This window comes from Plasmodium coatneyi, chromosome 9 (assembly GCF_001680005.1).
Source record: "Plasmodium coatneyi strain Hackeri chromosome 9, complete sequence".
NCBI classification, from domain to species: domain Eukaryota; phylum Apicomplexa; class Aconoidasida; order Haemosporida; family Plasmodiidae; genus Plasmodium; species Plasmodium coatneyi.
In genome coordinates, this window is record NC_033564.1 from 2,020,737 (window position 1) to 2,047,079 (window position 26,343).

Here is a 26,343-nt window from a genome sequence, read left to right on the forward strand (position 1 = left end):
TGGGGGAAACTAAAGATGGAAAATCTAGAGTACGCACCTGCCTCGATTCGGTGGACTGCCACGATGGAGTGGGTAAGCTATGCCTCCTTCATATCGCACAGGTAAATAATTGAAGAGTGAAATATTGTGAAGACAAATGATAATTTATCAATTTTTTCGGACGCCTTTAAATTATCTATGTACATGTGCAAGTGAATGGAGTGGCTAATTATGTTTTTTATTTGACCAAAAGAAATAGCCGCCACGAGAATTGAAATAAGGCTGTCACTGTTAATGTCGTAAATTTTTAAGTTTTGTTTTTTCAAGTTTTGATTTGTGCATGAAATAATTTCGCATATTATTTTGCTGATGTTATCTAGGATGTATATTTTGTCGATTGGGTTGTTGCACTTTTCGATCTGCAAGAAGGGAGGGACATAAACACGGGTGTTAAGGCGAAGGTGTACAATGTGTGCAAATGTATACAATTGGTCATGCACAGGGTGTACAAACGGTGCAACAAATGCAAATGTGGATAGTGCTCTACACAGGTGAGCGTTTCAATGTTGAAATATGAACCGTTTTATATTTAAAGCTGCCTCGTTCGTTAATTTATTTTTTGGCGCGCCCGTCTTCCTAACCTGCTTGATATGAAAGGCAGTCGTTTCCACGTGGAACATGCTAATGTTTCCTAGATTTAACTTTTTTAAAAATCCGCTAATGTCCTTCCTCACGTAATTCATTTTTTCCTGAACTCTGTGTTCTATTTGTTGGTAATTCTTAGTTAGCTGTTTCCATATAATATTATACAGATAGGAGTAGGTGTACTTAATTAGTGGCATCCTTATGTCACTTTTAAATGTTCTTTCATTGGCGGTGCTTTGTAATTTCAGTGTGTCCTCTACCATGTTACTAATTTTTTTTCCGATGCAGTTTTCGAACCCCTTGACGATAATGTACGAGTGGGAAAATTGCAAAAGTTGCGTGTGCAGACATTTGCAACAGTTTCCGTTTTGCTTAAAAAATAGCGTTACGTCGTGTTTCCACTGTATTGCGTTGGGTTCCCCCCACGCGGGGTTACTGAAGTGGTTATCCTCCTGCTTATGCGTTTGTATATCTGTTTGTCCAACTTCATCGTTTATATAACTGGCGGATTCACTATCTTGGTATCCTCCTTCCAGTGGAATGTTAATAAAAATAATTTTCAAAAATCTATAATTGGCATTTGTTTCTATTTTCAAAATTTCACAAATCCTACTCTCCTCAAATCCGTACCCTGTGCAAACACACTTGGCGTCAATTTCGATGGACTGTCCGGCCAAGTTTATATATACATTTTTTAAGTGGCTCTTATAGCATATGTGTTTTTTCATAAAATCTATATCTATGCTGATATTTACCAGGGTTTTTGCTTCGGGGAGTAGAATAATGTGCGTCCTGTTGGACAGGTTTTCATGGAAGGGTTTGTACTTGCTCCCCAGGATGCTCAGCACGGGGTGCACTCTGGCGGGTTCCATTTGGGTGGGCTTCTCCTTCGGTGGGGTTTGCTTCGTAGCGGCAGGCAGGTACTCGCACTTTACGCTGCTTTCCTGACCTTTGCGTTACCTTGCATGGTGCCCAGTCTGGTGGGTAACACCTCAGTAGGGGACGTCACTTTCACAGGCTGCCTCTCTCCCACGCACGGGGGTATAACCTCTCACCTGATTCGAACTGAATTTCATTTGGAGTAACCCTATGGCGACATCCGCTCGGGGGACCAGCCTACGTGGTTCACTTACTACCCTCTGAGGCTTCTCCTTCCGTAATCCGCTCGGTGGAAAAGTACTCACGCGTTATGTCAATCAATTTGTGCAACTACGATTATGCATTCTTCTTTCTGCTTAGCATTTTACCTTCTGTGGAACTTCTCGATATTGTCGATATTTTTTTTTCTTTCCATTTTGTGAAAACCCCCCTCGGTGAGTGCGCGCTACACGCAATGAAAAAAACAGCGTTAATTCTTTAGATAGGCTGCTTAATTTTTTTTAAATAAAAAAGGAGCCTACAATGACGTATGACTCGCCCTTGTGGAACAAAATAGAATGAGCTGCTTCACCTCATGTTGCGATTTAAAATAAGCTTCTTCCCCCGTTGGCATTTCAAATTAGTGCAGTCATTTTTGCAAAAAGGGCAGCAAAAAAAAAAAAAAAAAAGGAAAAAAAAGTTACCCACCTATTGGTTGTCATATTTTTTTTTCAGTTGTTAGGAAAGCAGCGCAAAATGGCTAGAACCGTTCGGCTGCGTATCACGCGTGGTTCACATTTTGGCCAAGCATTGCTACTGAATGCCATGCTACATTTTGTTCCTTTTTGTGGGGAAACTTTTGCCCTTCTTTCCCTTGCTGAACAGCCATCTCCTCTCCACCACTTTATGCATCACCATTCTATATATGCGCTTTGTGGAGTTGAACGAAACACATCCTTATCGTAACTGCAAAACAGCTGTTTAACCGCAAAGGCGGGAACAGATGTATGAGAAAATTTAAAAAAAAAAGAGCGTTTTGGAGTTTTTATTTATATACAATTTTCTTTTATTTCCTCTGCGTCTGCATGTCCAGCGATATATGTTAGAAACGTATGCTTGTTGCTGGGTTCCTTTGCAGACACATCGAGGGTAAAAGTTACAAAAAAACTTCAAAATGGACGAATGGGAAAATAAAAAAAGGAACTGCTAATATGCAATTTAAAAGAATACGGCGATTAAATATCAACAGAATGATATACACATTAATTATAAAAAAAAAAAAAAAAAAAAAAAAAAATCCACTTTTGGCAACGCATCGATTTAATTATACATATATGTGTGGGTGTGGGAGGCCCTTTTTTTCTCGCTGCTTAAAGGTGCATTTTCTTCCGTTCGGGTGATTTCGCTTTCCCCCCTCCTACTGGCCACACTCAGTAGGACGTGTTGTAGGTCTGCAAATCGAGCGAGTGGATGATCTGCCTCTGAATTTCGAGGGACTGGGTTGACGGCAGAACGTTGTTTAAAATTTCCATGCTAAACAGTCGAAGGTACGGAATAAGAGATGATACACCAATGGAATTCTGGGTGTACTCTATGTGGTACTTGATGGACTGCTCCTTTTTCTTCTTCTCGGTATTTAACACGTCTTCAATTTTTACGTTCGTTGTGGAGCTGATATTTTTGTATAGATGAAACAACTTGGGGATGGAATTCATTAGAATGTCATTCAGGCAAATGATGATGGCCGTTTTGAGAAGCTCATAATACTTGTCGTCAATGTTGAGTGTTGGGAAGGCATTGTTATTTTCTCTTGGGACCTGCAATGCAAAAAGTGGGAGAAGAAAAAACAAACGTAAAATATATCATAGAATATATACAGGGAGGCGATTAATGTGGTTGCCACGTGAACAAATAAAAAAGCACACCAGGTTGGTAATCTCCCCTTAGTATGCTCAAATGAAGCAATCATGCATGTATGGAGGGATCGGACGAAAGATATACACATGGGGGATGCTTCTTACCTTTTTCGTTTCGCCCAAGGAATCGTCTCTGTTCGAGTCCACTTGCGTGGATTCATTATTGTTTACATCGGGTGCTTTTTCAAACATGCCATCTGCGAAATCGTTCTGCGTTTCCTGCTTGTTCTTGTACTGATGATAGTTGTAGAGTGGGCCGTGTTTGGAATTTTCTGGGCTGGAGTTGTAAAGGTGTGTTAAGTTGTTGGAGTTTATTTGTCCCTGCTCGGATGTGTTGTTCAGTTTTCCACCGACGAGATTTCCACTACTTGGGCTGTTGCCGTTCAGGCCGATATTCAGACCGCTTAGTGCTCCGATGTGTGCCTGCCCCCGAATCTGTTGAATAGCTGCAATGCTCAACTTGTAGGCCTCTTTAACACCACGTCTTATAACTGAGTAAGCCTTCCTGTACCCATTAATCTTAATTCGAAAGCACTTGTTAGCTTCGTCATATATGAGCCCTTCGACAAATTTGCACTTGTGGACCTCTTTGTTTATTCGTATGTCTCTTTCTTCGACAGTTTCGTCTAACAGTGAGCCAAAATTGAACGACTTATTATCCCCATCGAAGTTGTACGTTTTGTATAGATCTTCTTTTCCTTGTTCATAGTTTTCGTCTCCTGAATATGGCATATTATTTGAAAAGGATAAGCACAAATTTTCGTCGATGTTGTGCGATATCAATTTATTTAGCAATTCTACTTCGGTCATCGCTTTACTGTTCTGTGTGTGCACGTCGTAGTCGTTATGGGTGACGTTTTTTCCGTAGGGCTCCTCATGTGAAAGCTGCTCGCCGAACGTTGTTGATATTTTGTGCAGGTTGTTATTTGGAGCATCATCGCTGTCCAGCCCGGCAAAGCTTACATTACCCGTCTTGCTTCCATCATCGCTGTTCATGTTCATGGCAGCTTTTATCAAATTCATGCTTGGACTCACATGGTTGCTACTACTGTTGCTCTTTCCATTTTTGTAATCTTCTGATTTATTCAAGTCAGTTTTTCCATCCTCCCCCTTCAGGTAATAATCCTGGTTACCGTTATTATTATCCACTTCGTATATATGTGTTGGGGAATAATTGGTTGGGTTCCCACCGTTGTTGCTTATGGCGCTATTGCTAGAGGACACATTGTGCCCGTTTAGTTTCTTCAATTGGCCAGTTTTGTTATCTCTGAGCAATGCCTCTGCTCCTGTTCCTTCATTTAACAGCTGCATTAAATTCGAATCCGTCATCATTGACATTATTCCATTTTCGTTCTTGGATGGGATATAATTTCCTCGGAGTCTTTTTTCACCAATGTATTTATTAGTCTTTCCATTCAGGTTTGTTTTATCGTCCTCCAAATTGGTAAAATTTTCGTCATAACTTACGCTGTTCGTGGTGCTGTTGTTCGTTACGTCCTTCTTACCTCCACTACAGTTGCCTGAGCAGATTCCGCCACAGGCTCCGCTGCAAATTGTGCTTCCCCCAATTGCGGTACACATTCCCGTGCAAACTGCACCACAAACTGCACTGCAATTACTTGCGGAGACGCCTGCCATTCCGTTGGACTTCTTATCCCAAAGGTAGTCATAAATGTTGGAGGTAACGAATCCAAGGTTGTTGTTTCCCTTTGAGCCGAAGGCACCACTTCCCATGCCTGCTACACCTCGTGGGTCTCCCCCAGGAAGGAGATCCTTATCGTTATTACCATTGCCCATGTTACACAAAGACATGGTTTTTTTTTTAAAATTTTCGTCCTCCATATTGGGCACAGCAGACTCAAGTGCAAAACTTCCTTTTTCGTCTTTAATCAGTCCATTATTGTTGGCATTTTTTAAATTATATTTATAGTTGCTAGACATACTTGAGCTTTTCTGAGGATAGCATTTCCCTTTGTTCGTTTCTAAGATTCGGTTACGAAACTCGGCAGCCATTTTGTATGCTTGGTACACTCCTCTCGTTCGAACACCAAAGGATTTCCTAAATCCGCATACACTCACAGTCCAGTAGTTTCTTCTCTTGTCAAAGAACATTCCTTGCAACTTTGGCAAGCTCGCGGCTTGGTTTAGTATTTCACTTTTGGGCAGTCTCACATTTATGTTGTTCTCAATAAGGGAATCTAGCTTCTCATTCGTTTTGTTAATGGATCTATTGTCCATGTTGGATGTGTACTTTTCATAATTTCGCAGGGCACCCCCTTTGCCGTTATTATTACTATGCGTCAAGTCTGTATTCATGGTAGTAGTAGTACCGTTATCGGCATTATTTCTAACATACTCTAGCATAGCGGCAATATCCGCCCCTGCTACAACTCCCTGTTGTTGCTTCAACAAATTTATGTGATTACTATTTGCGTTGTTCCCATTCATCATTATGTCGCTATTGGAGTCGATATTATTCCCTCCTAGAAAATTCGAGTCATAATTTGCTTCGTTCTTTATGCCCCTTCCAGCGATGGCCGTACCATCCTCCTGATAAGTATTGCTATTATTGTTGTGGGTGGAGGATGTAATGTTGTAACCATATTCATTGGTTAGATTTGCCTTTTTCTGCCTCTCCGATCCGGAGTAATCCATTTTATAACTTCCATCTTCGTCATTCAACAGGTAGTCATTACTTCCGTTAAGTAGATGGCCACTCTCTTGGAGGTCAAAATATTTTTTGCTCTCCACTAGTAGTCCTTTTCGCACAGTACGACCACTGTTGCTGTTTCTGTTTGCATCGTTCCGGTCGTTTTCGTCATCACTTTCTGTGTTATCGCTACCTGCAGCAGCATTATCTGCGTTTTCTCCAATGCCATGTTTGCCCTTTCCAAATGCTCGTTTGTTGCCCTTTTTCCTCTTTCTTGTTTTCTCATTATCAACAAGATTGGAATGATTAATTTGGTTAAAAAATTCGCTATTTTGCATAAACAGCAAGTCGCCTTTTCCATTCCCTTTCCGATCGGCTAGATCTGCTGCGTACTTATATGCTTGAAGCAGCGCCATAGCGTTGTTCCCCTTTAGGTCATTCCCATTCTGAGAGGAGTGAAGAACCTCATCGTTGGGTAACTCCAACTTTATTAACTTCCTTGCGTCTGCATAGCTTAAATTGTTACTGTCATTTGCATTGTTCATCAGGTTGAATTTTCTTTTTTCAGCCGTTTTTCCACCATTTGGAAACTGCTGCATAGAAGCTGCATCATCCTGGTCCTCCTCATTCAATTCATCGTCATACTGCTCATTGCCATTACGATTGTTGTTTTGCTTCCGCATGGAAAGCAGCATTTCACTTATCTTACTGAGGTAGCTACTATTCACCTGGTTATAGTCACCAAAATTCATGTGGTCCTTATCTTTACTATAATAATCTAGGCTTTTGCTTTGGTTCGCTTTAATCAGATCTGCCCCTGCACCACCCTCATCGTCGTTTTCATCCCCCTCATTGTTACCTTCATTCGGGTGATGCTCACCTGTCGTGTTTTCAAACTCAAAGTTTTTAATGAAGTCTCGAATGGACTCAGAAAAATCCTCCTCATTTTCGTCAAAATTATTGGACTTTTTAATTTGAAGAAAATACTCACAGCATTTTTTATAAGAAAGTATAACATCGTTATTATAGTCACATGGATTGAAAAAGCTTATTCTTAAGTTTTTATTTATGTCTTTAAAGAACACAACCCACTTTTTCATTTTTTCTTCCCAAATTATTCCTTTTACCCAAGGTTTCAAGCTGTAGGCTAACTTGGTCTGCTCGCACGTGTTACTACTTGGTAATTTTTGCCTGCACTCGAAGTAGTTCAATTCTTTGAACGTGTCGTCTAGCTGGGCGTGGTTCCTTTCGTCCTGCACAAAGTCGGCAATGTTGTGCGGGTCATGGTTGCCATCTGTTTGGTTATTCAAATTTGTTTGGTTATTCAAATCCGTTTGGCTATTTTCATCTGTCTCCTTGTTCATGTCCACCTGGCTATCCCCTTCCTCTTGGTCCTCCTCTGCATTTTGCTTCTCACCATCAGCGCGATCACCACCACTGTCAAGTTCTTCGCCACCCTCTTCTACATTTTCTGCTGCGTTGTTTTCCTCGCCCTTTCGTTTATTCAAATACTCCACGGCATCCTCGAACGCCCTGCATATTCCCCCTTCGAATGAGTACCTCTTCTTTTCCTCATCCTTGTAGTCCACCACAAAGCACAGGTTTTGCAGGTCATACGAAATTTCTTCAATTGGGGGGAACTTCTTCAATTCACTGCTTAAGTAAAAATCAAACGAATTCATTCTCAACTTTGAGCAGTAGTTATAACCAATTTCTACTCCTTCTTTGTTCTTCACGTAGACATGTTTGGTAATTTCGTTTCCACTTTCGTCCCATAATTTGCATACCCACATATTTTTTTGCTCGTTCCACTGTATGCCTTTTTTCCATGGGTATAGCGTCATAGCAATTTCGTTACATTCGTTGTTTTGCTTTGTTTTTTTTTCCTCCAGTTGGTTTGCTTCCGTTGGGTTATCCTCCTGCGTTGTTGTCACGGCATCGTTTGGTGCATTGCTGTTCTCTGCATTTTGATCGATTATATTTTCGACATTTTTTTCTGGGCATTCCTCTTCCACTTCTTTTTGCGTATCCTCATGGGGGGAGTTTTCCCCATTCGGTTTCTCCTCTTCTTCACTGCCTGGTTGGTTTGTTACTACGTCGCCATTACTGCTCGTATGACAAACAGCCACATCATTCTGAGCAGACTGCACCTGGTTTTCACTTTCGGGATCCATCAACGGGGTGGCATCTTCCCCTTGTTCCTCCTCCTCATTCATCGCATCATCGTCCTGTTCATCCTTCACTGTGATGTAATCTTCATAATTGATGGACGCCTCCACGTGCCTTTTGACCACACCTTGCAGTTCGTTCATGGTGGAAGCACCATAACTCCTCTGTTCATTATCCCTGTTCTGATCCGTTACGTTTTCATCCGTTTTATCCCCCACGGGGGTAGTAGTCATATTTATTAAGGTGTTCATTCCTTTAATAATTTTCTCATCATTGTAACTGTTATTATTATTATTCTTGTTCATTAGGTTCCTTATCATTTTGTTAAAGTTGAGTAGATTTTCGTAATTTAAATGTTCATTCATTTTGCTTTTTTTTTCTACTTCATTTTGGAAATTCTCCTCATCATCGTTGGCATGTACTGATCCTTCTGTTTCCCTTTCTCCGTGGAAATATTGACCAAAGGCGCGATTTTTCTCCACCCGATTGGTGAGGTCATTTTGGTCACCGTGGCTTCCCTCTCCAGTATCCTCACCATAGTGTCGTGATTCATTTCGCACATGTTTGTCCTCCCTCTGTTGGTCATTTTCGTCCAGATTTATGGATGAGTCTAATGGTCCATCTTTTTCGCTGCTCAATTTTAAAAAGGCTTCAAGAATTTGCGGATTCGTTATTCCTTCATTGGTACTCCCTTGAAAGGGATTCTCTTTCTTCCTACTACTGCTACAGGCGTTGTTCATGTTGTTCATGTTGTTATTACTGCTATATTGCCCATTATTGTTTATCGCTTGATACTCCTGGCTCTTTATCAGATGGTTCCACTTTACTACTCCTATAGCCCTTTTTTCACTTTCCTCCTCATCCAACGTATGGTTCACCGTGGTGCTACCACTTTCGATGGATTTATTATTCACGTTGCTATGCTTAAGTACGTTGTTCAAGAGGTGGTAAGTATTTTGGTCTTCCTCGCTTATAAGGCTGGTATTCAGAAGGTGCAATAGCTTGGCACTGTTATCATCACTGTTCCTTTTCATACTACTCAAGTAGGCCAAATCTGACTGTTCGTTGCCGTCGTTGATGTCTTTGCCTGGCATATTACTACCACCACTTGTGAGGATATTTTTATGACTATCAAAAACGCTTCCAATAATTCCATCGTCCTCTACGAGGGGGAAACTGGAGCCGTTCACTGCTGCGTAACTTGACTCGTTGTACGAGTCCGGCTTGAAATGACTACTACTACTATCATTTGCATTGTTTGTGGAGTTTAACTGTTTTATTGCATTGTTAAAGTAATGAAAATCGTTACCCAAAAACGATGTTTCATTTTTGTAAAAATTGTTATATTCATTTGGGTGGGGGGTTTTATCCGAACGAGGATTCCCTACATCCGAATCTGATTGTCCCACTTTCTGCTTCTTGTCAGAGAGGTACTCACTACTGTATGTGTTATTATTGTACTCTCCTCCAAGGAAGTGTTTACTACCCCCGTTGTACATATTATTTTCATGATGGGAAATTAGCCCATTCATTTCTTCACTATCAATGGGGGTTGTTAATAGCTTATTCGCTAGGTTAAACAGTTTATTTGTTTTTTCTTTACGTTGAGCGAGGGATGCGGAAACAACGCCGCTTTGTTCGCTGAGGTCATTTTCTGACGCTATTAGTCCTTTCATATTTTCACCTTTGAACATTTTTGCAATTGGGCCGGCGTTCGCACCGACACTTTGATTAGCACTTTGATTGGCACTTTGGTTGAGACTTTGGCTAGCATCCTGGTTAACATTTTGGCTAGCATCCTGATTGACATTTTTACACATTTTTTCCTGATTACAGACCGTCAACCTGTTGATGCACTGAACGGCCATTTCGTATGCGTTATTGTATCCGTAGATGTCCACGGGGAATTTATTCACCAGGACCTTGTTGTCGTAGTCGTATGTGACTACCCACTCCTTTTGGATGGAGTCGTACGATAGATACTTGAAAATCAATTTGTTCTTTCCATGGATATCTGCAAGGAGGACGAGGGGGTGAATGTGAGGGGGGACATATCATCATATAAGGGACGCCACGCATACATAACGGAAGTGCAACTACAGAATGGTGCAATTATAGACTGATGCAGCAGTGCCCGTGAGGCCCCCTTGGCGTACCTTTAAATCCATTTGGTATTTGCGAATTGATGTTCAGAAGATTCAGGTGGGACGTTTTCGATTCGCCCTGCTGCTTCTTCAAGTGACCCAAATTAGCCGTTTCGAAATTTTTCCTGTGTTGTATGGCTAGCCTTCTGGCCTCCTCAAAACCATACTTATAGACTGGAAAGTATCTATTGATGCACCTTCCATTAATACAAATGCCGGAAAGCCATCTGTTCTGTGATTTGTCAAATCGAACGCCAACTACGTGAGGTAGCTTCTCTGCCATTTTGGCATAATTATTTTCACTACTATTGGATAAATGTTTGGCTCGATTACAATTTGCTTTGCTAGAACCATTTGCACCAGGGTTGTAGCTCTTCCCTTTATCTGCCTTAAGGGAGTTGTTATTTCCATTGTGCTCCATTTTTTCTTCATTTTTTATGTTCAAAATTTCTTCGTTTTGCGCCCGGTGGTTTTTTATTCTGATTCTTTTTTCATTGTCACTTGAATCCTTTAAGTTGTTACTATCGTCAAAGAATTCATTTTTTTTATTCTCATGCGATATCATCGAATTGACACGGAGGTCATTCATCATTGGGTTGTTTCCTACCCTTTGGTTGTGGTTATACATGTCATGATATTTCCTCTGTTCCTTCGTTTTACTCGTCCCTGATGTTTCATATTCGTCGGAAGCTTCACCTCTTTTTAGAAAGCTCATTCGTCCTTTGGACTCCTCACTGTTTAAGTCATTACTGTAATCGCTGTTATAATAGAACGAATTCATAGTTTTCTTCCTCCTCGCTCTGACCGGTCTTTTACTTAAATCTTTCTTCATCTTCTTTTATTTATTTATCTATTTATTTTTCCTTTCTTCCGTGGTTTACTGACCTAACGGCTAGTTCGAGTCTTCTCTCTAGCGACGTATCAAAGACCTGGTCTAACGATCTGTTGATTCACTCCTCTACGGATTATCCACTTTGTTGATTTATGTAAATGTCATAATATAAAGGTTCATGCAGGGAAAGCAGGTATGGGATGGTCGTGCTATGTCTAGCTGTACGATTATCTATGGGTCTGTCTAGGGGGTTACCTATGCGCCCGTTTGCGTCTCCACCAACGTGTCTTTCCACGTATAGGTATGTACGAAAGAAACGTAAGGTAGTACACGCTGGCAGAGCACTTTGACCTCAGGGGTTACAAAATGATTCAAGTATTACGAAACGGATGGTGATATATGCCCAAAAATAGGAAGAATGAATTACATAAATGGAATAAAAAATAAAACAAAAAAATAAAAGAAGCTCCTAAATTAAACACTACTACTACTGTGGCATTATATATATATACAAATGTATGTACTCATGCGCTATGGGCAGTAGTTTTTTGAAAGACTATATAATAAAAGACTGAAAAAAAAAAGCCCAAAGAAGGAGTATTGAGAGGCTCTATAAAAAGGAACTATGTGAGCAACTACAAAAAGACGTACAACAGGAGTGGTACAAAAGGAACTACAAAAAGAGTGATACAAAAAGATATACAAAAGGAACCATAAAAAACTGTAGAAAAAACTACATATGAACTATAAAAAACTATAAATAAAAACTATAAAAAATACTATAAAAAATACTATAAAAAATAAACTATTTAAAAAAAAGTTATAAAGGGGACAATAAAAAAAATATAAAAAGTGCTCTCAAAATTGTATAGAAAGCGTTACAAAAATATGGAACATGCAAATAATATCTCTGCCAATGAATTTATTAAATAGAGAGAAAAAAAGAAATGGAAACATACGCGTGCAAAAAAAAAGGAATGTTGTAAAATTATTTGTACTACGTATCCACGAATGTAGTGGGCATATATATATATGCGCACCGGAAGTGGCAAATACAGACGCCAATATAATGAACCAACATCTACATATCCACAGGGCGCAATGGAAAACAAATGTAAATGAAAATAAATTACAATTCTAGCTGTACTAATATTATTCTACATGTCATATTATGTACCGTGTGGCGTATTATGCCATACACTATGCAGTACACGCTAAGGGATAAATCTAAACGATAAATGTTGAATCGAAGTGGGCTTAAAACTACATGTACATAGCTTATGCCCATATTTCACTGGCGTATACTTAGGTTACAAGCCTAAGTCTGATAGCATCTGCATCTGTACACTCTGCAGGTTATCAGTATATATACGCATATAGGCAAAGAGATACACGGGAAAATGCGCAAACACGTTTGTGTTTCTCTAGGGACGCAATTTCCAATTCGTGAATCTTCCTCGTCGTCTATATAAAAGGCGATTCGAAATGTAAGAACAGGTAAAAAAGGTAGGTAAAAAAAAAAAAGGAATAAAAAAATGGAGAAATAAATATGCAAAAAGGTGATAAAAAAAAAACAAGTAGAACCTAAGAAAAAGGTTCAATCTAATTCAATCTAATCCAATTCAGTTCACTTTAGCTCAGTTCAGTTTACATAAAGTTGTAAAAAAAAGAATGTATACATAATATATATTATATACACGGATAATATACACAAATTAGAATAAACTTATGGTAAAATTGTATCTTTAATGCATGCCACATTCATAAAAATAGAATGAACATAATTCTCTAAGATTTAAAAGGGTAATGGAATAAAAAAATACATCTAAAAAAAAAGAAAAAAGTTCGATTTAATTAATATTTTTTTTTTAATTAATTTTTTCAAATTTAGAATAAATTTTTTTTAATTAATAAAATGGAAAAATAGAGCAGAGCAAATTTAAAATGTATAGAATAAATTTTTCGTTTTTAATTAATCTAAAATAAATCTATTACATGTATAACGCGACAACTATTTTCTCTTTTCCCCACCTGAAGTTAATGCAGTATACCATTTTTTTCCTTCGACCACAGTTGTATGTGTTGCAATGGTACAATACATATATTATGGTTGTGGGTAAAGAGTCGGGGCACAGGAAATATGCGAGGAGTGGGTGAAGAATAACGTGCAAATATATGTATACAATGCAAGGTAGTTATAATGTAAATAGATTATACAACAGACACTTGGTGCACAGGTTAAAAGGTCTCAAGCGTATATACGCAAACGCTTATGCGCATATATTAGCACGTACAACAGCGACCCTATACCATACACGGCGGGGAAACTCCGTCACGCAATGTAAACACGTATGGTAATAATTATATGTACATATATATATTCATATATACATTCATACGCACCTGCTTAAGTGTCCATAACTTCCCAATACATTTTTACAGGCCCACGCGTGAGTGTACAAAATATACCACGCAGTTTCTGCTTACAATGTTAGTATATTTTTGTACAACTTTATTTCGCGGCATGTATTTTTATACATATATAAATACAAAAAAAAAAAAAAAAAAAAAAAAAAAAGCCTTGCTTCCACTGTGTTTGTTTTATATATTCATTTGTTTAATTTTGTATAATGCGCGATATAGATGCGAACGTGTGGCGCGCGGTGGGTGAAGAAATTAAAAAAAGCTATGGAAACAACAACGCATAAGTGTTGTAAACGAACACGTATACCTACTTATATATACATATTTATGCCTACATGCGACAAGCGCACTTTATATATGTAAGTATATACAACAACGCGTTAAATAAACAGCGCGTGTATGCAAAAAAAAAAAAAAAAAAAAAAAAAAAAAAAGCGACTTAAATCTTAAATGAACGATAAATTTGGACACTTAAAACTGCTGCGACACATAGCGCATATATAATACATATAGGAAAAAACAAACAAATAAATGGAAAAGCAAAGGAGAACAAACAAAAAACAAATAAAGAAACAAGCGAACAAATAATTCATGAATTGCAAAACATTCATAATAGCATATATAAAATACAATCATACATTTATATATATGCATACAAAATACATGCGCGCACTTTTGAATCTCGCTTAAAGGAATTTTTCAAATTTTCCTCTTTTTAATACTCTTGCGAATATATTAAAAAAATAAATAAAATAAAATAAAATAAAAGTGTATAAAATAAATAAAAATAAAATAAACTTAATTTAATTTGTTTAATTTGCTTTAATTTATTTTAATTCAGCAAAAGGGATTTCCTCTTTTTTTACAAAACGTGAATTTATAAAATAAATTCTTAAAATGAGGAAATTAACAGTGTCCATGTAATGGCACAAATGATGCATTCAGCTGAGCATATATACACGAATATACATACGTGTGGATTGCTCGGATGTATAAATATGGCGCACGTATACACAACACGTATGGTCTTTACACGCATAGATAGCTTTAATCTGCCGGTTTAATTTATCCTGTGGAGAACGTACCCATAGGCAGTCCTCAATTCATCCCGGAGTAGGAAGCCGAATGGCTTCACCCACATCTAGGTTATTTATGTATATATGCACAAGTGCATATGGGCGTATATTCGTGTATGTACAAATTTATAAATTCAAGAATCTACAGATGTACTCTTTTGTATCTACGTGGCATCATATTAATACAAGACTGTAGATCTGCACACCGAGATGAATAAAAAAGATCATGAGTTGCACGCCGCCTGTGCACGTTTATGCGCATGGGTATGTTCCCCACCACAGTGCGATTATAATGAAATAGAACAAGCACTACGAGATGTGTAACCACCCCAATTCATTCACACACAAGTTGTAAACGCGTTGTACACACGTTGTACACACGTTGTATAAACGTTGTATAAACGTTGTATAAACGTTGTGCATAGTTTGCATGAAGTGAGATATACTTCCACATGCACAGATGCGTTTGCGCTTATTTGTAAGCTAGTCGCATCGATCATCACATCGCCACTTCCGCTTTGGTAAAAACCTCCACACTAACGTAACATGGAATGAAAGTAGCCTTCAAAGCAGCTACTATATGTTCTGCGTGAAGGAACAGGTACACATACACAAACGGGTGACAACAAAAGGCGGTGTGCAAAAAAGTGTAGGTGTGACATATGTTTATACAAACTATTAATGCGTGTATGTGAAGCATCAAATATGACGGCAAGAACGGGGGGCCGCGATACAATAGGGTACGTTCACTGATGTACGCACATACTAGTAATACGCAAGAATGTCACTACACGCTAAGCAGTTAAGCGCGGATGTGAGAGCACATATGCATAGGTGCTCATTCATATGTAACGAGGGTTGCCTTAGCGTATACGCAGAGGTACATACGTGCTAGTACATATGCAGATACATGTACTTGTATGTTACGCAAGTGTACATGTGCTTACGCGTAGGCGCATTTGAGTATATCACATATCGATGCTTGTGCAAAACTTATGGATAAGCATATGCATACAAGCCTGAACAGGTAATTATGTAACGAAAACGCAAGGTTGTTCAGAAAAAAAAAACATGTACATATGTTCACTTATGGTACACTCTTAAATGTGTTTTGTATACGTAAGCCACGAAGGCAAGGGCAAACGTAAGAGCGAGCGTAAACACATACTTTTATCTACGGTCGCGTATACAACGTGAAGAATTTTTTTTTTTTTTTTTTTTGCAATAAATGATCTCTTCGGTACGCAAGTTAATTCAAAGATACAGTGTATAGGTCCGAGTTCATTTATGCCGTGCAGTTGTGCATAATATTATTTTTTCTCAACTTTGCAATGTAGCCACGTATGCAGAAGTAGGTGGAGATGCACTTCTGTACAAGCACCTGCATAACATATAAGTATGTGTGAATGAGGTATTCATATATACATTGATATGAACATATGTACACGATTGTATACATGCACAGTTAACATTTACATGCAATAAAGCACCACGTGTGGTGGGAGGAGTATGCAAGGGAAAAGGAGCTGCACCCACCGCCTGGCTGATTCTCACTCGCCGTATAACTATACCATCTGTGATCTTGAGTTGTTCATTAATTTTTTTTTATTTTTTACTCTACGATTAACAATGGGTGCAGCTCTTCCTAAATTCACAGTTGAGTAGAATATATGCTCGTATGTTGAGTAGTTTCTGTGAATGAAATTTCTGTAGCGGCAAGCAAAAATAAAAAAAAAAAAAAATACAGTCACACCTTCGAAACGTTATTTTTTTAAAATTTTGTAACGTCGTAAAAGTGACTACAATGATAATCCCAGTAGGGAAGTCAATGTATGTCAGTTTATTCTTTCGCTGTGTTTTTTTATTTTTATTTTTATTTATATTTTTTTTTTTTTTTTGCGCACAATCAAGGAATGTTGTTAGTAGAACATAAATTATTCGGCATTACAACTTTTGCGAAAACGATTTACACGTTGGTAGATAAACGAAGAAACACTTCCGCGCGGGTATGCTTACGTAAATATGTACATGTATGAATTAATATATAACTGCCATATACATTTGGATGGGCTTTTATGGCCACGCAGCTGTCGTAGAAATGGGAGCACACGGGTGTAAAAGGAGTCACGTACGAAGTGGCATATGCAGGAAAATGTGTGCGTTGTTATTTAGGTTGTTATTTACGTTGTTGTGTACGTTTTTATGCACGAAGTTATGTGCGAAGTTACATGCAGGGGTAAACAAACACGTATGCTTATTCACACGTATGTATGCCCTTTTCTGTTTTTTTCTGTTCTTCCCATTACAACTCGTAATGCGTTGCTACTGTATCGCCACTGAGTCGTTTTCGTCGAAGGATCAGAAAGAACAACAGGTGAAACAGCGCACGAGGATGTGCTAGTGGGCACATGTGCACATTCGACAAGTGCACTTAGAAAAAAAAAAAAATGGATACATGTACGTACAGGGATGGCAGCTACTCTTACGTCGCTCTATTTGCCTTCCCACTTATACTAAATGGTTCATTGATCAAAATGTAACACTGTTGTACGCAGTTTACTGAAAGAAAAAAAAAAAAAAAAAACACGTCATGCAATTAACATGTATGCTGTGGGAGCATGCAAAAAAGGATAAATCGAGGGGATTAATGGTACGTCGAAATGTTAAAAACTGTGTTTACACGGGACAACTGTACTTTTCCCTGGTTGTCTACTGGCACCTTCACACTCACTGTGTGTTTGTAAATATATGCTCATATGCGCTTTTGCCAAATGGGAAATTCATTCATGTGCATTTGGAACGTGTAGAGAGAAAGGATGAAAAACAACAGTAAGTACATGTGCTTAAAGGCGTGAAAACCTTTCTGCACTGGAAACGCAAAAATATTCCCGCACTTGCAATGTGTAATTTAATTTACTCACACATGCGGTTAAACTTGCTTTCATCTACGTGTGTATGTCAAGAAGGGAACACAAAGGGAAGTAGTTGGCCCCTCTTCTCTAATTCTCATTAACATGTGTTGTTTCTGCGAGCGAAAGTTCCTCAATTTAAAGTGAGAAAAACGCAAAAGAGAGGTGACAATTTGTGAAAAACTTTGGATGAAAAATGCTAAGTAGGTAGCGCAAAACGATAAACGAGAATGGAAAAAGCAATTGTAAAGCGATATAGCATGAAGGTAGTAAACTGGCAAAATGGTAAAAATAAGAAAAGGAAAGTTTTGCGATAAAGTAATCATTCTGATGTCGAATTTAGCTCTTGTCAATTGATCAAAATCAAGAGGCACACTTTTTCACTTTACGAATTGCATCAGTGTAAAAAATAAAAAAGAACAATAGAAATGGAAGAAGAAAAAAAAATAAGTAAAGCAAAATGAAAAAAAAAAAAAAATGAGAAATACAAAAGGAGAAAAATAAAATGAGAAAAAATGGAATACGCGAAATTGCAAACATTCCAAATAACTCGCGGACACACTTCTACTGCAGCTGAGCTAGCGCAGATTTCGGCTCTATGGCGTTGCTAGGTAAGACCAGGTGAGCACGGAATGGGGAGGTATATAAAAGTACCTATTTTTGTACTTATATATGAGCCTTCCCACTGGCGTACTTTTGCACGGTTTTCACGAGTACACATGTAAAAAGCTAGTACAAGAAGAAAACGTCCCCGCCGTTCTTGGGGCTAATTTAGGAACTACACTTCTGCAGGGTGACTAAGCTGCGAAGAGATCCTTCCACTTGTTTAAATAAGAACTGCACAAATTTTTTAAAACATTCGCGGAATGACCGAGTAAGCGTAGTGTCAACGTTCGACAGATGTACGTCCGTAAAACAAAATGTAGAAAAAAACAATTTGAGTGAGCTTTAATGCCATACTTTTCTCGTAAGGTATCTTTCGAAAATCCGTATGTCCACTTATATACATAGGTACATATATTTTTTTTTTAAAAAAAAAAAGACCTCAAAAAATGGAAACTCTCACCACTTGTTAGCACGTAAACAGTTTTGTAAACCGGGTTAGATACATGAATAGTGTGCGTGAACATGAGACAAAAAAGAAAAAAAAAAAAAAATTAACTAACTGCATGTATAAAAAGAGCAAGCAGCGACATTACAAATAATTTTACGAAGTACCAACAGCACCAATCGCGCTAACAAAAATGGTAAAGCGAGGATATTTTTATTTTTCTCTGTTAAAATATATAAAAAAAAAAAAAAAAAATGCGTACACTAACGGAGTCATGCATGCAGGTACGCACGTCTCCGGCCAGGATAACTCGAGTTCACGCGGCCAAGCTGGCTGATTAAACGTGACACGATTTAAACGCCGCCAGGGTAGGTGCACAAAAGGGTGTGAATGCGCGCTCATATATGTGCAGTTCACCTCTCTGCGGCAGCTCGTTCTTGCAAGAGGGGCGGTGAACTCACTAGGAAAATTAAGCGAGTAGCCATGCATGCAAGTACGTATAAATATATAAAAGTGCATACATTTAGGTGCATCTACATAGTTATAAAAAAAAAAAAAAAACACATCAGCTTCGAGGTGTAACTTAACTGGAAACAAATTCATGTGAGCAAAAAGGCGTGTTAAAAAGGCCCCGGGAATGGATCAAAATAGCATACTACATTTGCGTATCCCCGCACGACATTCGCGGCAGCATGTGTGTTGAGTACGTGTGCCTCTACGGAGTTTTTTCCAAACGGAAATAGAATTACGCACATGATAAAAAAAAATCGCGCTTAGCGCATTGTTACATTATTATGGCTAGCCCGCGTATAGAGGCTCCGGCTAAGAGATAAAAGGAAAAACAAAATTCTTAAGATAAAAAATTTGCAAAGAAGGCAGCCGCGCACATTGCGCACTTTCCTGGGGACATCATCGGAGTGTACTTTTGCAATGGGGAATGCAAAACGTGGGGTGTAAAAAAAAAATAAAAAAAAACTCTCCCTTTATTATCTTCCTCCAAAATGAATAAACCGCTTTTTCAACTCGTTCGAAAATGTTAGGAAAAGCAGTAACCGCGCGAAGGTGTGTAATTTTGCTAAATTTCCACTTAGCGGATAATCTTCTTTTTAGGAACAATAAAACCTATATTGCATTCGCTACTTCTTTGACATCGCCAAGAATATGTGCGCAGACCACGAGTAGATCGTGTGCCAAAATGATTTTGTTTTATTCGTACGGTTAGCATTTCACCCCACAGGAAGGGGATTCTTACTTTATTACACCTTCCACACCCATGTGTAATTATCTAAATGTTTTTGCCTTAAAACACATAGCAAAAAAATATATGCCCTTTGCGCAACACATTGGCAGTGTAAATATTTTCCTACACTAAAATGTATTTTTCGCGCAAAGGTGTAGATAAAACAGCGCGCAGTTTGCGATCCTGTGGTGAACTAATCACCCCTACACCCCCCAAAAAAAACCCTCATTTTTATGCCTTACAAAGGTTAGATATTATTAGAGTTATATTGTGGTGAAAAAAAAAAACTACAATTCTTATCATATATTTTTTTTAAAAATAACAAAAAAGGGCCCTTAAACTGGTATGCACAAAGAATACGCATTAAAAATGGATAAATTTCTTTAAGCGATAAGCCAGGCTAGTTTCTACTACTTTTCGTTTTAGCTGAACAACAGTTTTGAACTAATATCTGCTCATCCTTCCTACGTAGGTGTGTAATTTTGATTCTTACTAGAAGTGAATACTTAATGGGTGAATTTAAAATGTATTTTTAATCTACTTAATTTTCTCATCAAATGAAAAGATCGGTAATGAAAGGGGGAAAAAAAAAAAAGTGTGTTTAATTGTGTGAAGCGTGTGGGGGAAAAATTGCCTCAACATATATGTAAGTGTATCCAAGGAAGAAAGTGAACTCAACGCGAGCATGAACACTTTTACAACTCTTCTCGAAATGCATGCGGGGGACGTGGGGCTCAACCGCCTAACCCCTTTGCATACACATTATATATATGTACAAACACATATATGGAGTACTATGGAACTATTTTTGAACTGACCCCATTTTTTCGTGCACGCACAATTGGAGGCATTGGCTCTATACACCGAAATGATATAAAAAGGAGAAGGCACCAGGAGCCGAACTGTATTTTCACTCGGATGCATCATTTATATATACACAGTACACCTCAACATATACAACTTTTATTTAAGCTTCTATGTGTAATATATTACCACTTTGTGAAGTTCTTCCTTAATGCTCCTCCTCCCTTAAACAGAAAAAAAAAAAAAAAAAAAAATTAACCCCCCAAATGCAACAGAATAAGGCGAAGTAACGCGAAGCGAATGTTCACCCCCTGTGTTACTAATCACGCTTCACCATTTTAAACATTTACAGGGGCGCGAATTGGCCACTTTTGTGTATTTTCTCTCGACCAGCGTAGCGTTTACGCTGTTATTTTTGGCATCAAGCGCGAAAGCAGCCTGCTCATTCGTGTGCACATGAATGCCCACTTGCATATGTACATATGTACCCTCTCCCACATATATGCATTACCCCAAATAGGGAAAGAAAAATGAAAAGAGGGGTCCCCTGTGTGCGCATTTTTCCAAGGCCACGCTCGTCAACCCTACATAATGGTATTTCCCCACGAATCGCGAAAAAGGAAAGGCAATATAAATTGCATTCGGTTGAGAGAAAAAAAGCGGCTTATGTAGAATGGTCAATAGCGCCTCATTTTTGTTAACTCATTTGTGGCTGCCCGATTTGGCAGGTACATAGGTAAAATTTTACGAGGAACTAAAAATGGGCATAAAATATTACCTAGCGAGCTAGCTAAAAAAGAAAAAAAAAAAAAAAAAAAAAAAAATTCTTAAGCTATTCCCTGCTGCGAAATGCTACAATGTGTAAGCATTTTTTCACGTTTTGTTAAAAGGAGGTGAAAAAGACATTTAGTCTCCATTTTATGAATAACCTAATCATGCTATGTCGGCAAAAGAACCCACACAATTGTGACAAAATAAAGTAACGTTACTGTTTGAACAAAAAAAAAAAAAAAAAAAAAAAAAAATTACTCTTAAAAAAAGCTAGATAAATTGAAAATATGGCAAAAAGAAAAGGCAACACAACGGGTGCATCGCATTATGGACAGTTACTCACATGAAAAAAGAAAAACAGGGGAAACGGTGAAATGCCCGAGGAACTATCCTTGCTGCGTCAATGCGTCATTGCAGCGAAACTTCTATGCTTGTGTGCATCGCGTGAGCGAAGCTGCCACTGAAGGGCTACTTCTTTTGGTCCATCAATTTACTCTTATTCATAACTTCCTTTCGAATGGCCCTCTGAAGAGCCATCAAAAAGTCCACCAGTGAAATTAAAACCTTCTGATTGTTATTATTTGTCGAATTGTAAAAGCGTAGGGTCTGCAAAGAAAAATTATCCGAATAGATAGAACAAAACATTTTGGGCCAATGTGTGTCACCCTGGGGTCAATTTCTGTTTACATGTTTGAATCCGGCATAACTTAAATTTTGTTACTCTCTTGTGTTGATTTTCCATAGAGAGAGTTTCATGTGGAGGTTCAACGTCAGCATGCCCCCGTGTGCATTTCTCATTACCGCTTGGCAGAAGTAGGCGTATGCTTGGAAGGGAACTCTCCTCAAGCAGCGGCCACTGAAACCGTTACTCATCCTGGCGCACTTCATCAGTTCGGTTCCGTAGCTACAGGGGAGCAGGTTAAAAGGGAATCGAATGAAGAGTAATTATCAGGGGGGGATTTCCTATTTGCCATTTCGTCCCCCCCAGCAAGGGTATCTTTTTGCACGCAGCCGTTACATGTATTCATCCGTCTCTTTCCCCGCTCCGTTCTACAAAATGAGGAGAAAAATTGCCGGAGTGAGTCTAAATGGTGACAACCATATAGGGCGTGAACTATAAAGGCGCTTGAAACGGCTTGACAACGCAATGAGATCGAAAGTTACGCACCTTGAGCAATTTCTTAACTCGCTCATAATTCGGAACCTTCGAGGAAAAGTGAATTATACCCTTCTCCATCTACGCAGTGAAAAGGAGTCAAAAAAGAATGGACGGGAAAGAATAGAGGCGTACACATTTTACACACTTAGCGAGATGTTACATTTTTCTGATGATACCAATTCTTCGATGCAGTCCTTGTAAATCTCGTATCTGCATTCTTCGTTTGGCAACCCAATGAACTGCTTTAGGTCTACTCTGTCGATGAAGGCGTCATCGATCATTTCTGCGAATTGGTGGGTGATGTGCAATGTATGGAGGATACTCCGTAGGGGCCTCTCCGCAGAGGTGCCATCGGGAGTGCCGCATTTACAATTGCGCCCCCATGAGTGCACTCTTTTTCACACCGGAAATGTTGGACGTGGTGAGCAACAACGTGTTGTGGTAATATTTAAGGGAGTCTATTTGGGTGAGCAACGTGTTGACGACTCGTATAGTATCCGAGGGCTCCGTGCTGTCCATGGACCTCCTCCTGTCTGCAGACAAACTTTCCACCTCGTCTATCAAGAGGCAGATGAAAATATCATTTTCGCCATAATCCTCGATTATCCTTTTAATCTTGTTAAATAACTTTAGCACTTGCTTCCCCGATTCACTAAACCATTTGGAGAACAACGTGTGGGTGTTCAGCTCAATCAAAACGCCTGCGTAGATAATAAAGAACGGATCTTCATGGGGAAAATTAGTAGGTTTCAAGAATGAGCCAATTTGTGCACACGCATGGGGGGGGGGGATTCACTCGAAATGCCCCTCGAACAAAGAAAAAGAAAATAAATAAATAAATAAATAAATAAATAAAACACACAGGTGTACATATTTATGGAAAAACCCCTCGACGGAGCCCTAGCGCCACCTGTCGCCTACGCAGCACAACGCTGTGAGAACTATAAACCGGACCTGTCGCATATATATTTGACAGACGAATGCAAATCTTGTTAGCCAGAGCTTTACAGAGGGAGGTTTTCCCCGTTCCTGGAGGTCCATACAACAACACAAGGTGATTATAATTAATTAAATTGCGATCAATTTTTTTTGTAGCAAAGAGCATTAAAGCAGAAACATATTCGAGTAAATCTCTTTTTATATTTTCCTCATAATATAGACTGTCCCATAATTTATGAAAACGTAAGTGCGGTAAAATATATTGAGAAAAAATGGGCACGCTCTTTCCATTTTTTTTTTTTTCTTCATGAGTATTTTCCCCGTCTTGATCTGAACCTTCTTCATTTTCACTTGGTTCGTTAAATTGTTCTTCCACCAGTTCGTCATTTTTGTAGTACGTGACTACATTTACAATGCAACAAAAGTTTGGCAAAATTATTGGATCTTCCTCCATGGAGGATGTTGATTTTTCACCTATCATGGGGATCGTAAATAACAATTTTGAACTTGGCTGTAAGATCTCTTTGTTTTGTATTTCGTTATATTGGGTAGATGAATTCACAGCATTTTGTGGAACGGCTAGAGGGCCAATTAGGTTGGTGTTGCTGTGCCCATTGGGAAGGCACTGTCCTTTTTGCTCCCCCCAATGGTTAGGCATATTTGTCCTTTCACAATTTGGGTTCCGCAACAGGGTTGTATTTTTTGCAAACACATCTTCTTCTCTTGGCCCTTCCATGGGGTGAGAATTCTCCCAACTGGGTAAACCACAATTGGGTGCATTATCCGTATGGACGTCCACATCGTAACATGAATTCATTTCATAAACGGAATAATGCGTAGTGCAGAATTTCCCATACACTCCATTGTCGTAATTTTCGTTGCTCTCCTTCACTATTTTTATTGGCACAGCTGGCTCGATAACTATATAGTCGCAAGAGTTGTTCAACTTTTCACAGTTAATTTTTTTGGGATCGTGCCGCCCTAACGTTATGGTTATTCCTAAGGAGAACAGCCACTTGTGGGCTGCCGTCTTTATTACTTCGTCAGATACGTCCTTTTCGTCTTTTAAGCAAATTTCGCAGCACAGGGGGATTCGCTTTTCCTTGTGCAGGTTCATTTTGGTTTACGTAGCGAAAAGGGGGAAAAGAAGAAAAAAAGAATTACACCTAAAATGGGCACAACTTTATGGTTCACAGTAGCAATTGGATAGCTCTACGACGATTTTCTCCCAAGTAGACTTTATGCAATGTGCACATTTTACCTAAAGTGTGGGGGAAAAAATACGCGTCTACTACATTTTTAAAGATTTTCCCTTGCGCATGAGATGTTTCCAAATGGTTTTTACCCCTTTTTGCCACAATGTTAAGAATAAAATGGAAACCACACCGCTTCTTCACATTTTAGCACTTGTGGGGAATGCCCACTCTTCGGATCGCTTGCCAGACGTGTGCATGCATGGCTAATACCAAAGTTTCGTCCTGCCACATGCAAATGCACATTTGTGTGTAACCCGTTTGACCTGTAAACAGGTAAAGGTCAATTCGCGCGCGCAGATAAGTGTATAGAAAAAAAAAAAAAAAAGCAAGCGGTGTACATACCGCGATGAATAGAAGCCCATTTCTTATGCGATACCATTTTGTGCGAACAGTGTAAAAAAAAAAAAAAAAAAAAAAAAATCGCAGCTTAGTGATCTCACCTCCGTTTCAACTTTTCGAGAAATCATTAAGGTGCGAAAGGAAGCCAAACTGACTGGACGGTCACAATGTTGAGACCCACCTGGAATGTTTGTATTACACCCCAGTGTGTCACCTGCTGTCACTCGTTCGTCGCTGTGACGTATATGCACACGAAAGGCACAAGAACAAATGGACGAAATGGTTCACGTTTTATGTGATTAATAGGGTCCTTTCAAAAGAGCTGCCATTTTTACATTTTAAGTGAGTTACAACTCGATTTGAAGGAAATGGACGCCCTCTTAGTGATACTATGTAGGGCGCATAAATTGGGGAGAAATTCCTTCCTTAAGTTGGTACATGTACAATAATAGGGCACTCGTCTTACTAAAATGGTGGTAGCATAGGTACCTGCACATTCTCACTTTGTTAGCTGTAATGATGTCTAAATAGGAGAACTTGCGACTATGCGCGTGCATGGGTTTTCACAAAATTTATAATTAGCAAAAGGAGAGTTTAGTTGGAACTTTCCGCGCGAAGAACGAATTTGGAGAATTTTCTTCGTGAGTATATTTTTGCGAACGCCTAGCTTTTCGAAAAAGCATGCAACTACTCTTTTGCTGTGCGGTTACGCGTCTTTTTTTTTGCAGCCCTTCGAAGGTGAAAAAATGAAGAGAGCGCTTCGCACACCACGGCCTGGGTCTCCATATGGGATTATGTTTCCCCTCTTTTTTTTCTCTTTTTTTGGCCCAATTTTTTAAGCTTTCACCTGATCATCTCCCCCTTGTGTTCGTCTCAGAACAGCTCTATTTTTCATTCGACAGAAAAATAAAAAAAGGCACAAACTGGGGGTATCTCATCACCCCCTTTTGCGATAACAACGGAAGTTACACTTGTCCACAGGCTGCTTTAAGATGTAAAAAAATTTCAAAGCGGTATTCGTAACAGGCAGCCAATTTGCGCGCAAGTTTGTTGAAAAGGGTGTACATGGAAAAAAAAAAAAAAAAAAAAAAAAAAAGCTAGCCAATTAAGAACAATTCTTTTTCAGCAAAAATACGCACAAAGGTATACCTGTAACATATGTAAACTGAAAAATATAAAGTA

General features: G+C 38.8%; 3 protein-coding genes across 3 annotated transcripts; all 3 read right to left on the minus strand.

Moving 5' to 3' along the window:
- Positions 1 to 77: 77 nt before the first annotated feature.
- PCOAH_00027290 (Uncharacterized protein) lies at positions 78 to 1,496 on the minus strand (the record flags this gene model as incomplete). Its single annotated transcript, XM_020059534.1, has 2 exons — positions 78 to 398; positions 621 to 1,496. The coding sequence occupies 2 exons, from the start codon at positions 1,494 to 1,496 to the stop codon at positions 78 to 80; spliced, it is 1,197 nt and encodes a 398-aa protein (XP_019914909.1).
- Positions 1,497 to 2,912: 1,416 nt separating this feature from the next.
- On the minus strand, positions 2,913 to 11,193 carry PCOAH_00027300 (Malaria antigen; the record flags this gene model as incomplete). Its single annotated transcript, XM_020059535.1, has 3 exons — positions 2,913 to 3,299; positions 3,504 to 10,231; positions 10,374 to 11,193. The coding sequence occupies 3 exons, from the start codon at positions 11,191 to 11,193 to the stop codon at positions 2,913 to 2,915; spliced, it is 7,935 nt and encodes a 2,644-aa protein (XP_019914932.1).
- A 10,743-nt stretch (positions 11,194 to 21,936) lies between these two features.
- Positions 21,937 to 24,683, minus strand: PCOAH_00027310 (ATPase; the record flags this gene model as incomplete). Its single annotated transcript, XM_020059536.1, has 7 exons — positions 21,937 to 22,074; positions 22,270 to 22,372; positions 22,487 to 22,518; positions 22,637 to 22,705; positions 22,804 to 22,910; positions 23,032 to 23,328; positions 23,582 to 24,683. The coding sequence occupies 7 exons, from the start codon at positions 24,681 to 24,683 to the stop codon at positions 21,937 to 21,939; spliced, it is 1,848 nt and encodes a 615-aa protein (XP_019915064.1).
- Between the last annotated feature and the right edge of the window lie 1,660 nt (positions 24,684 to 26,343).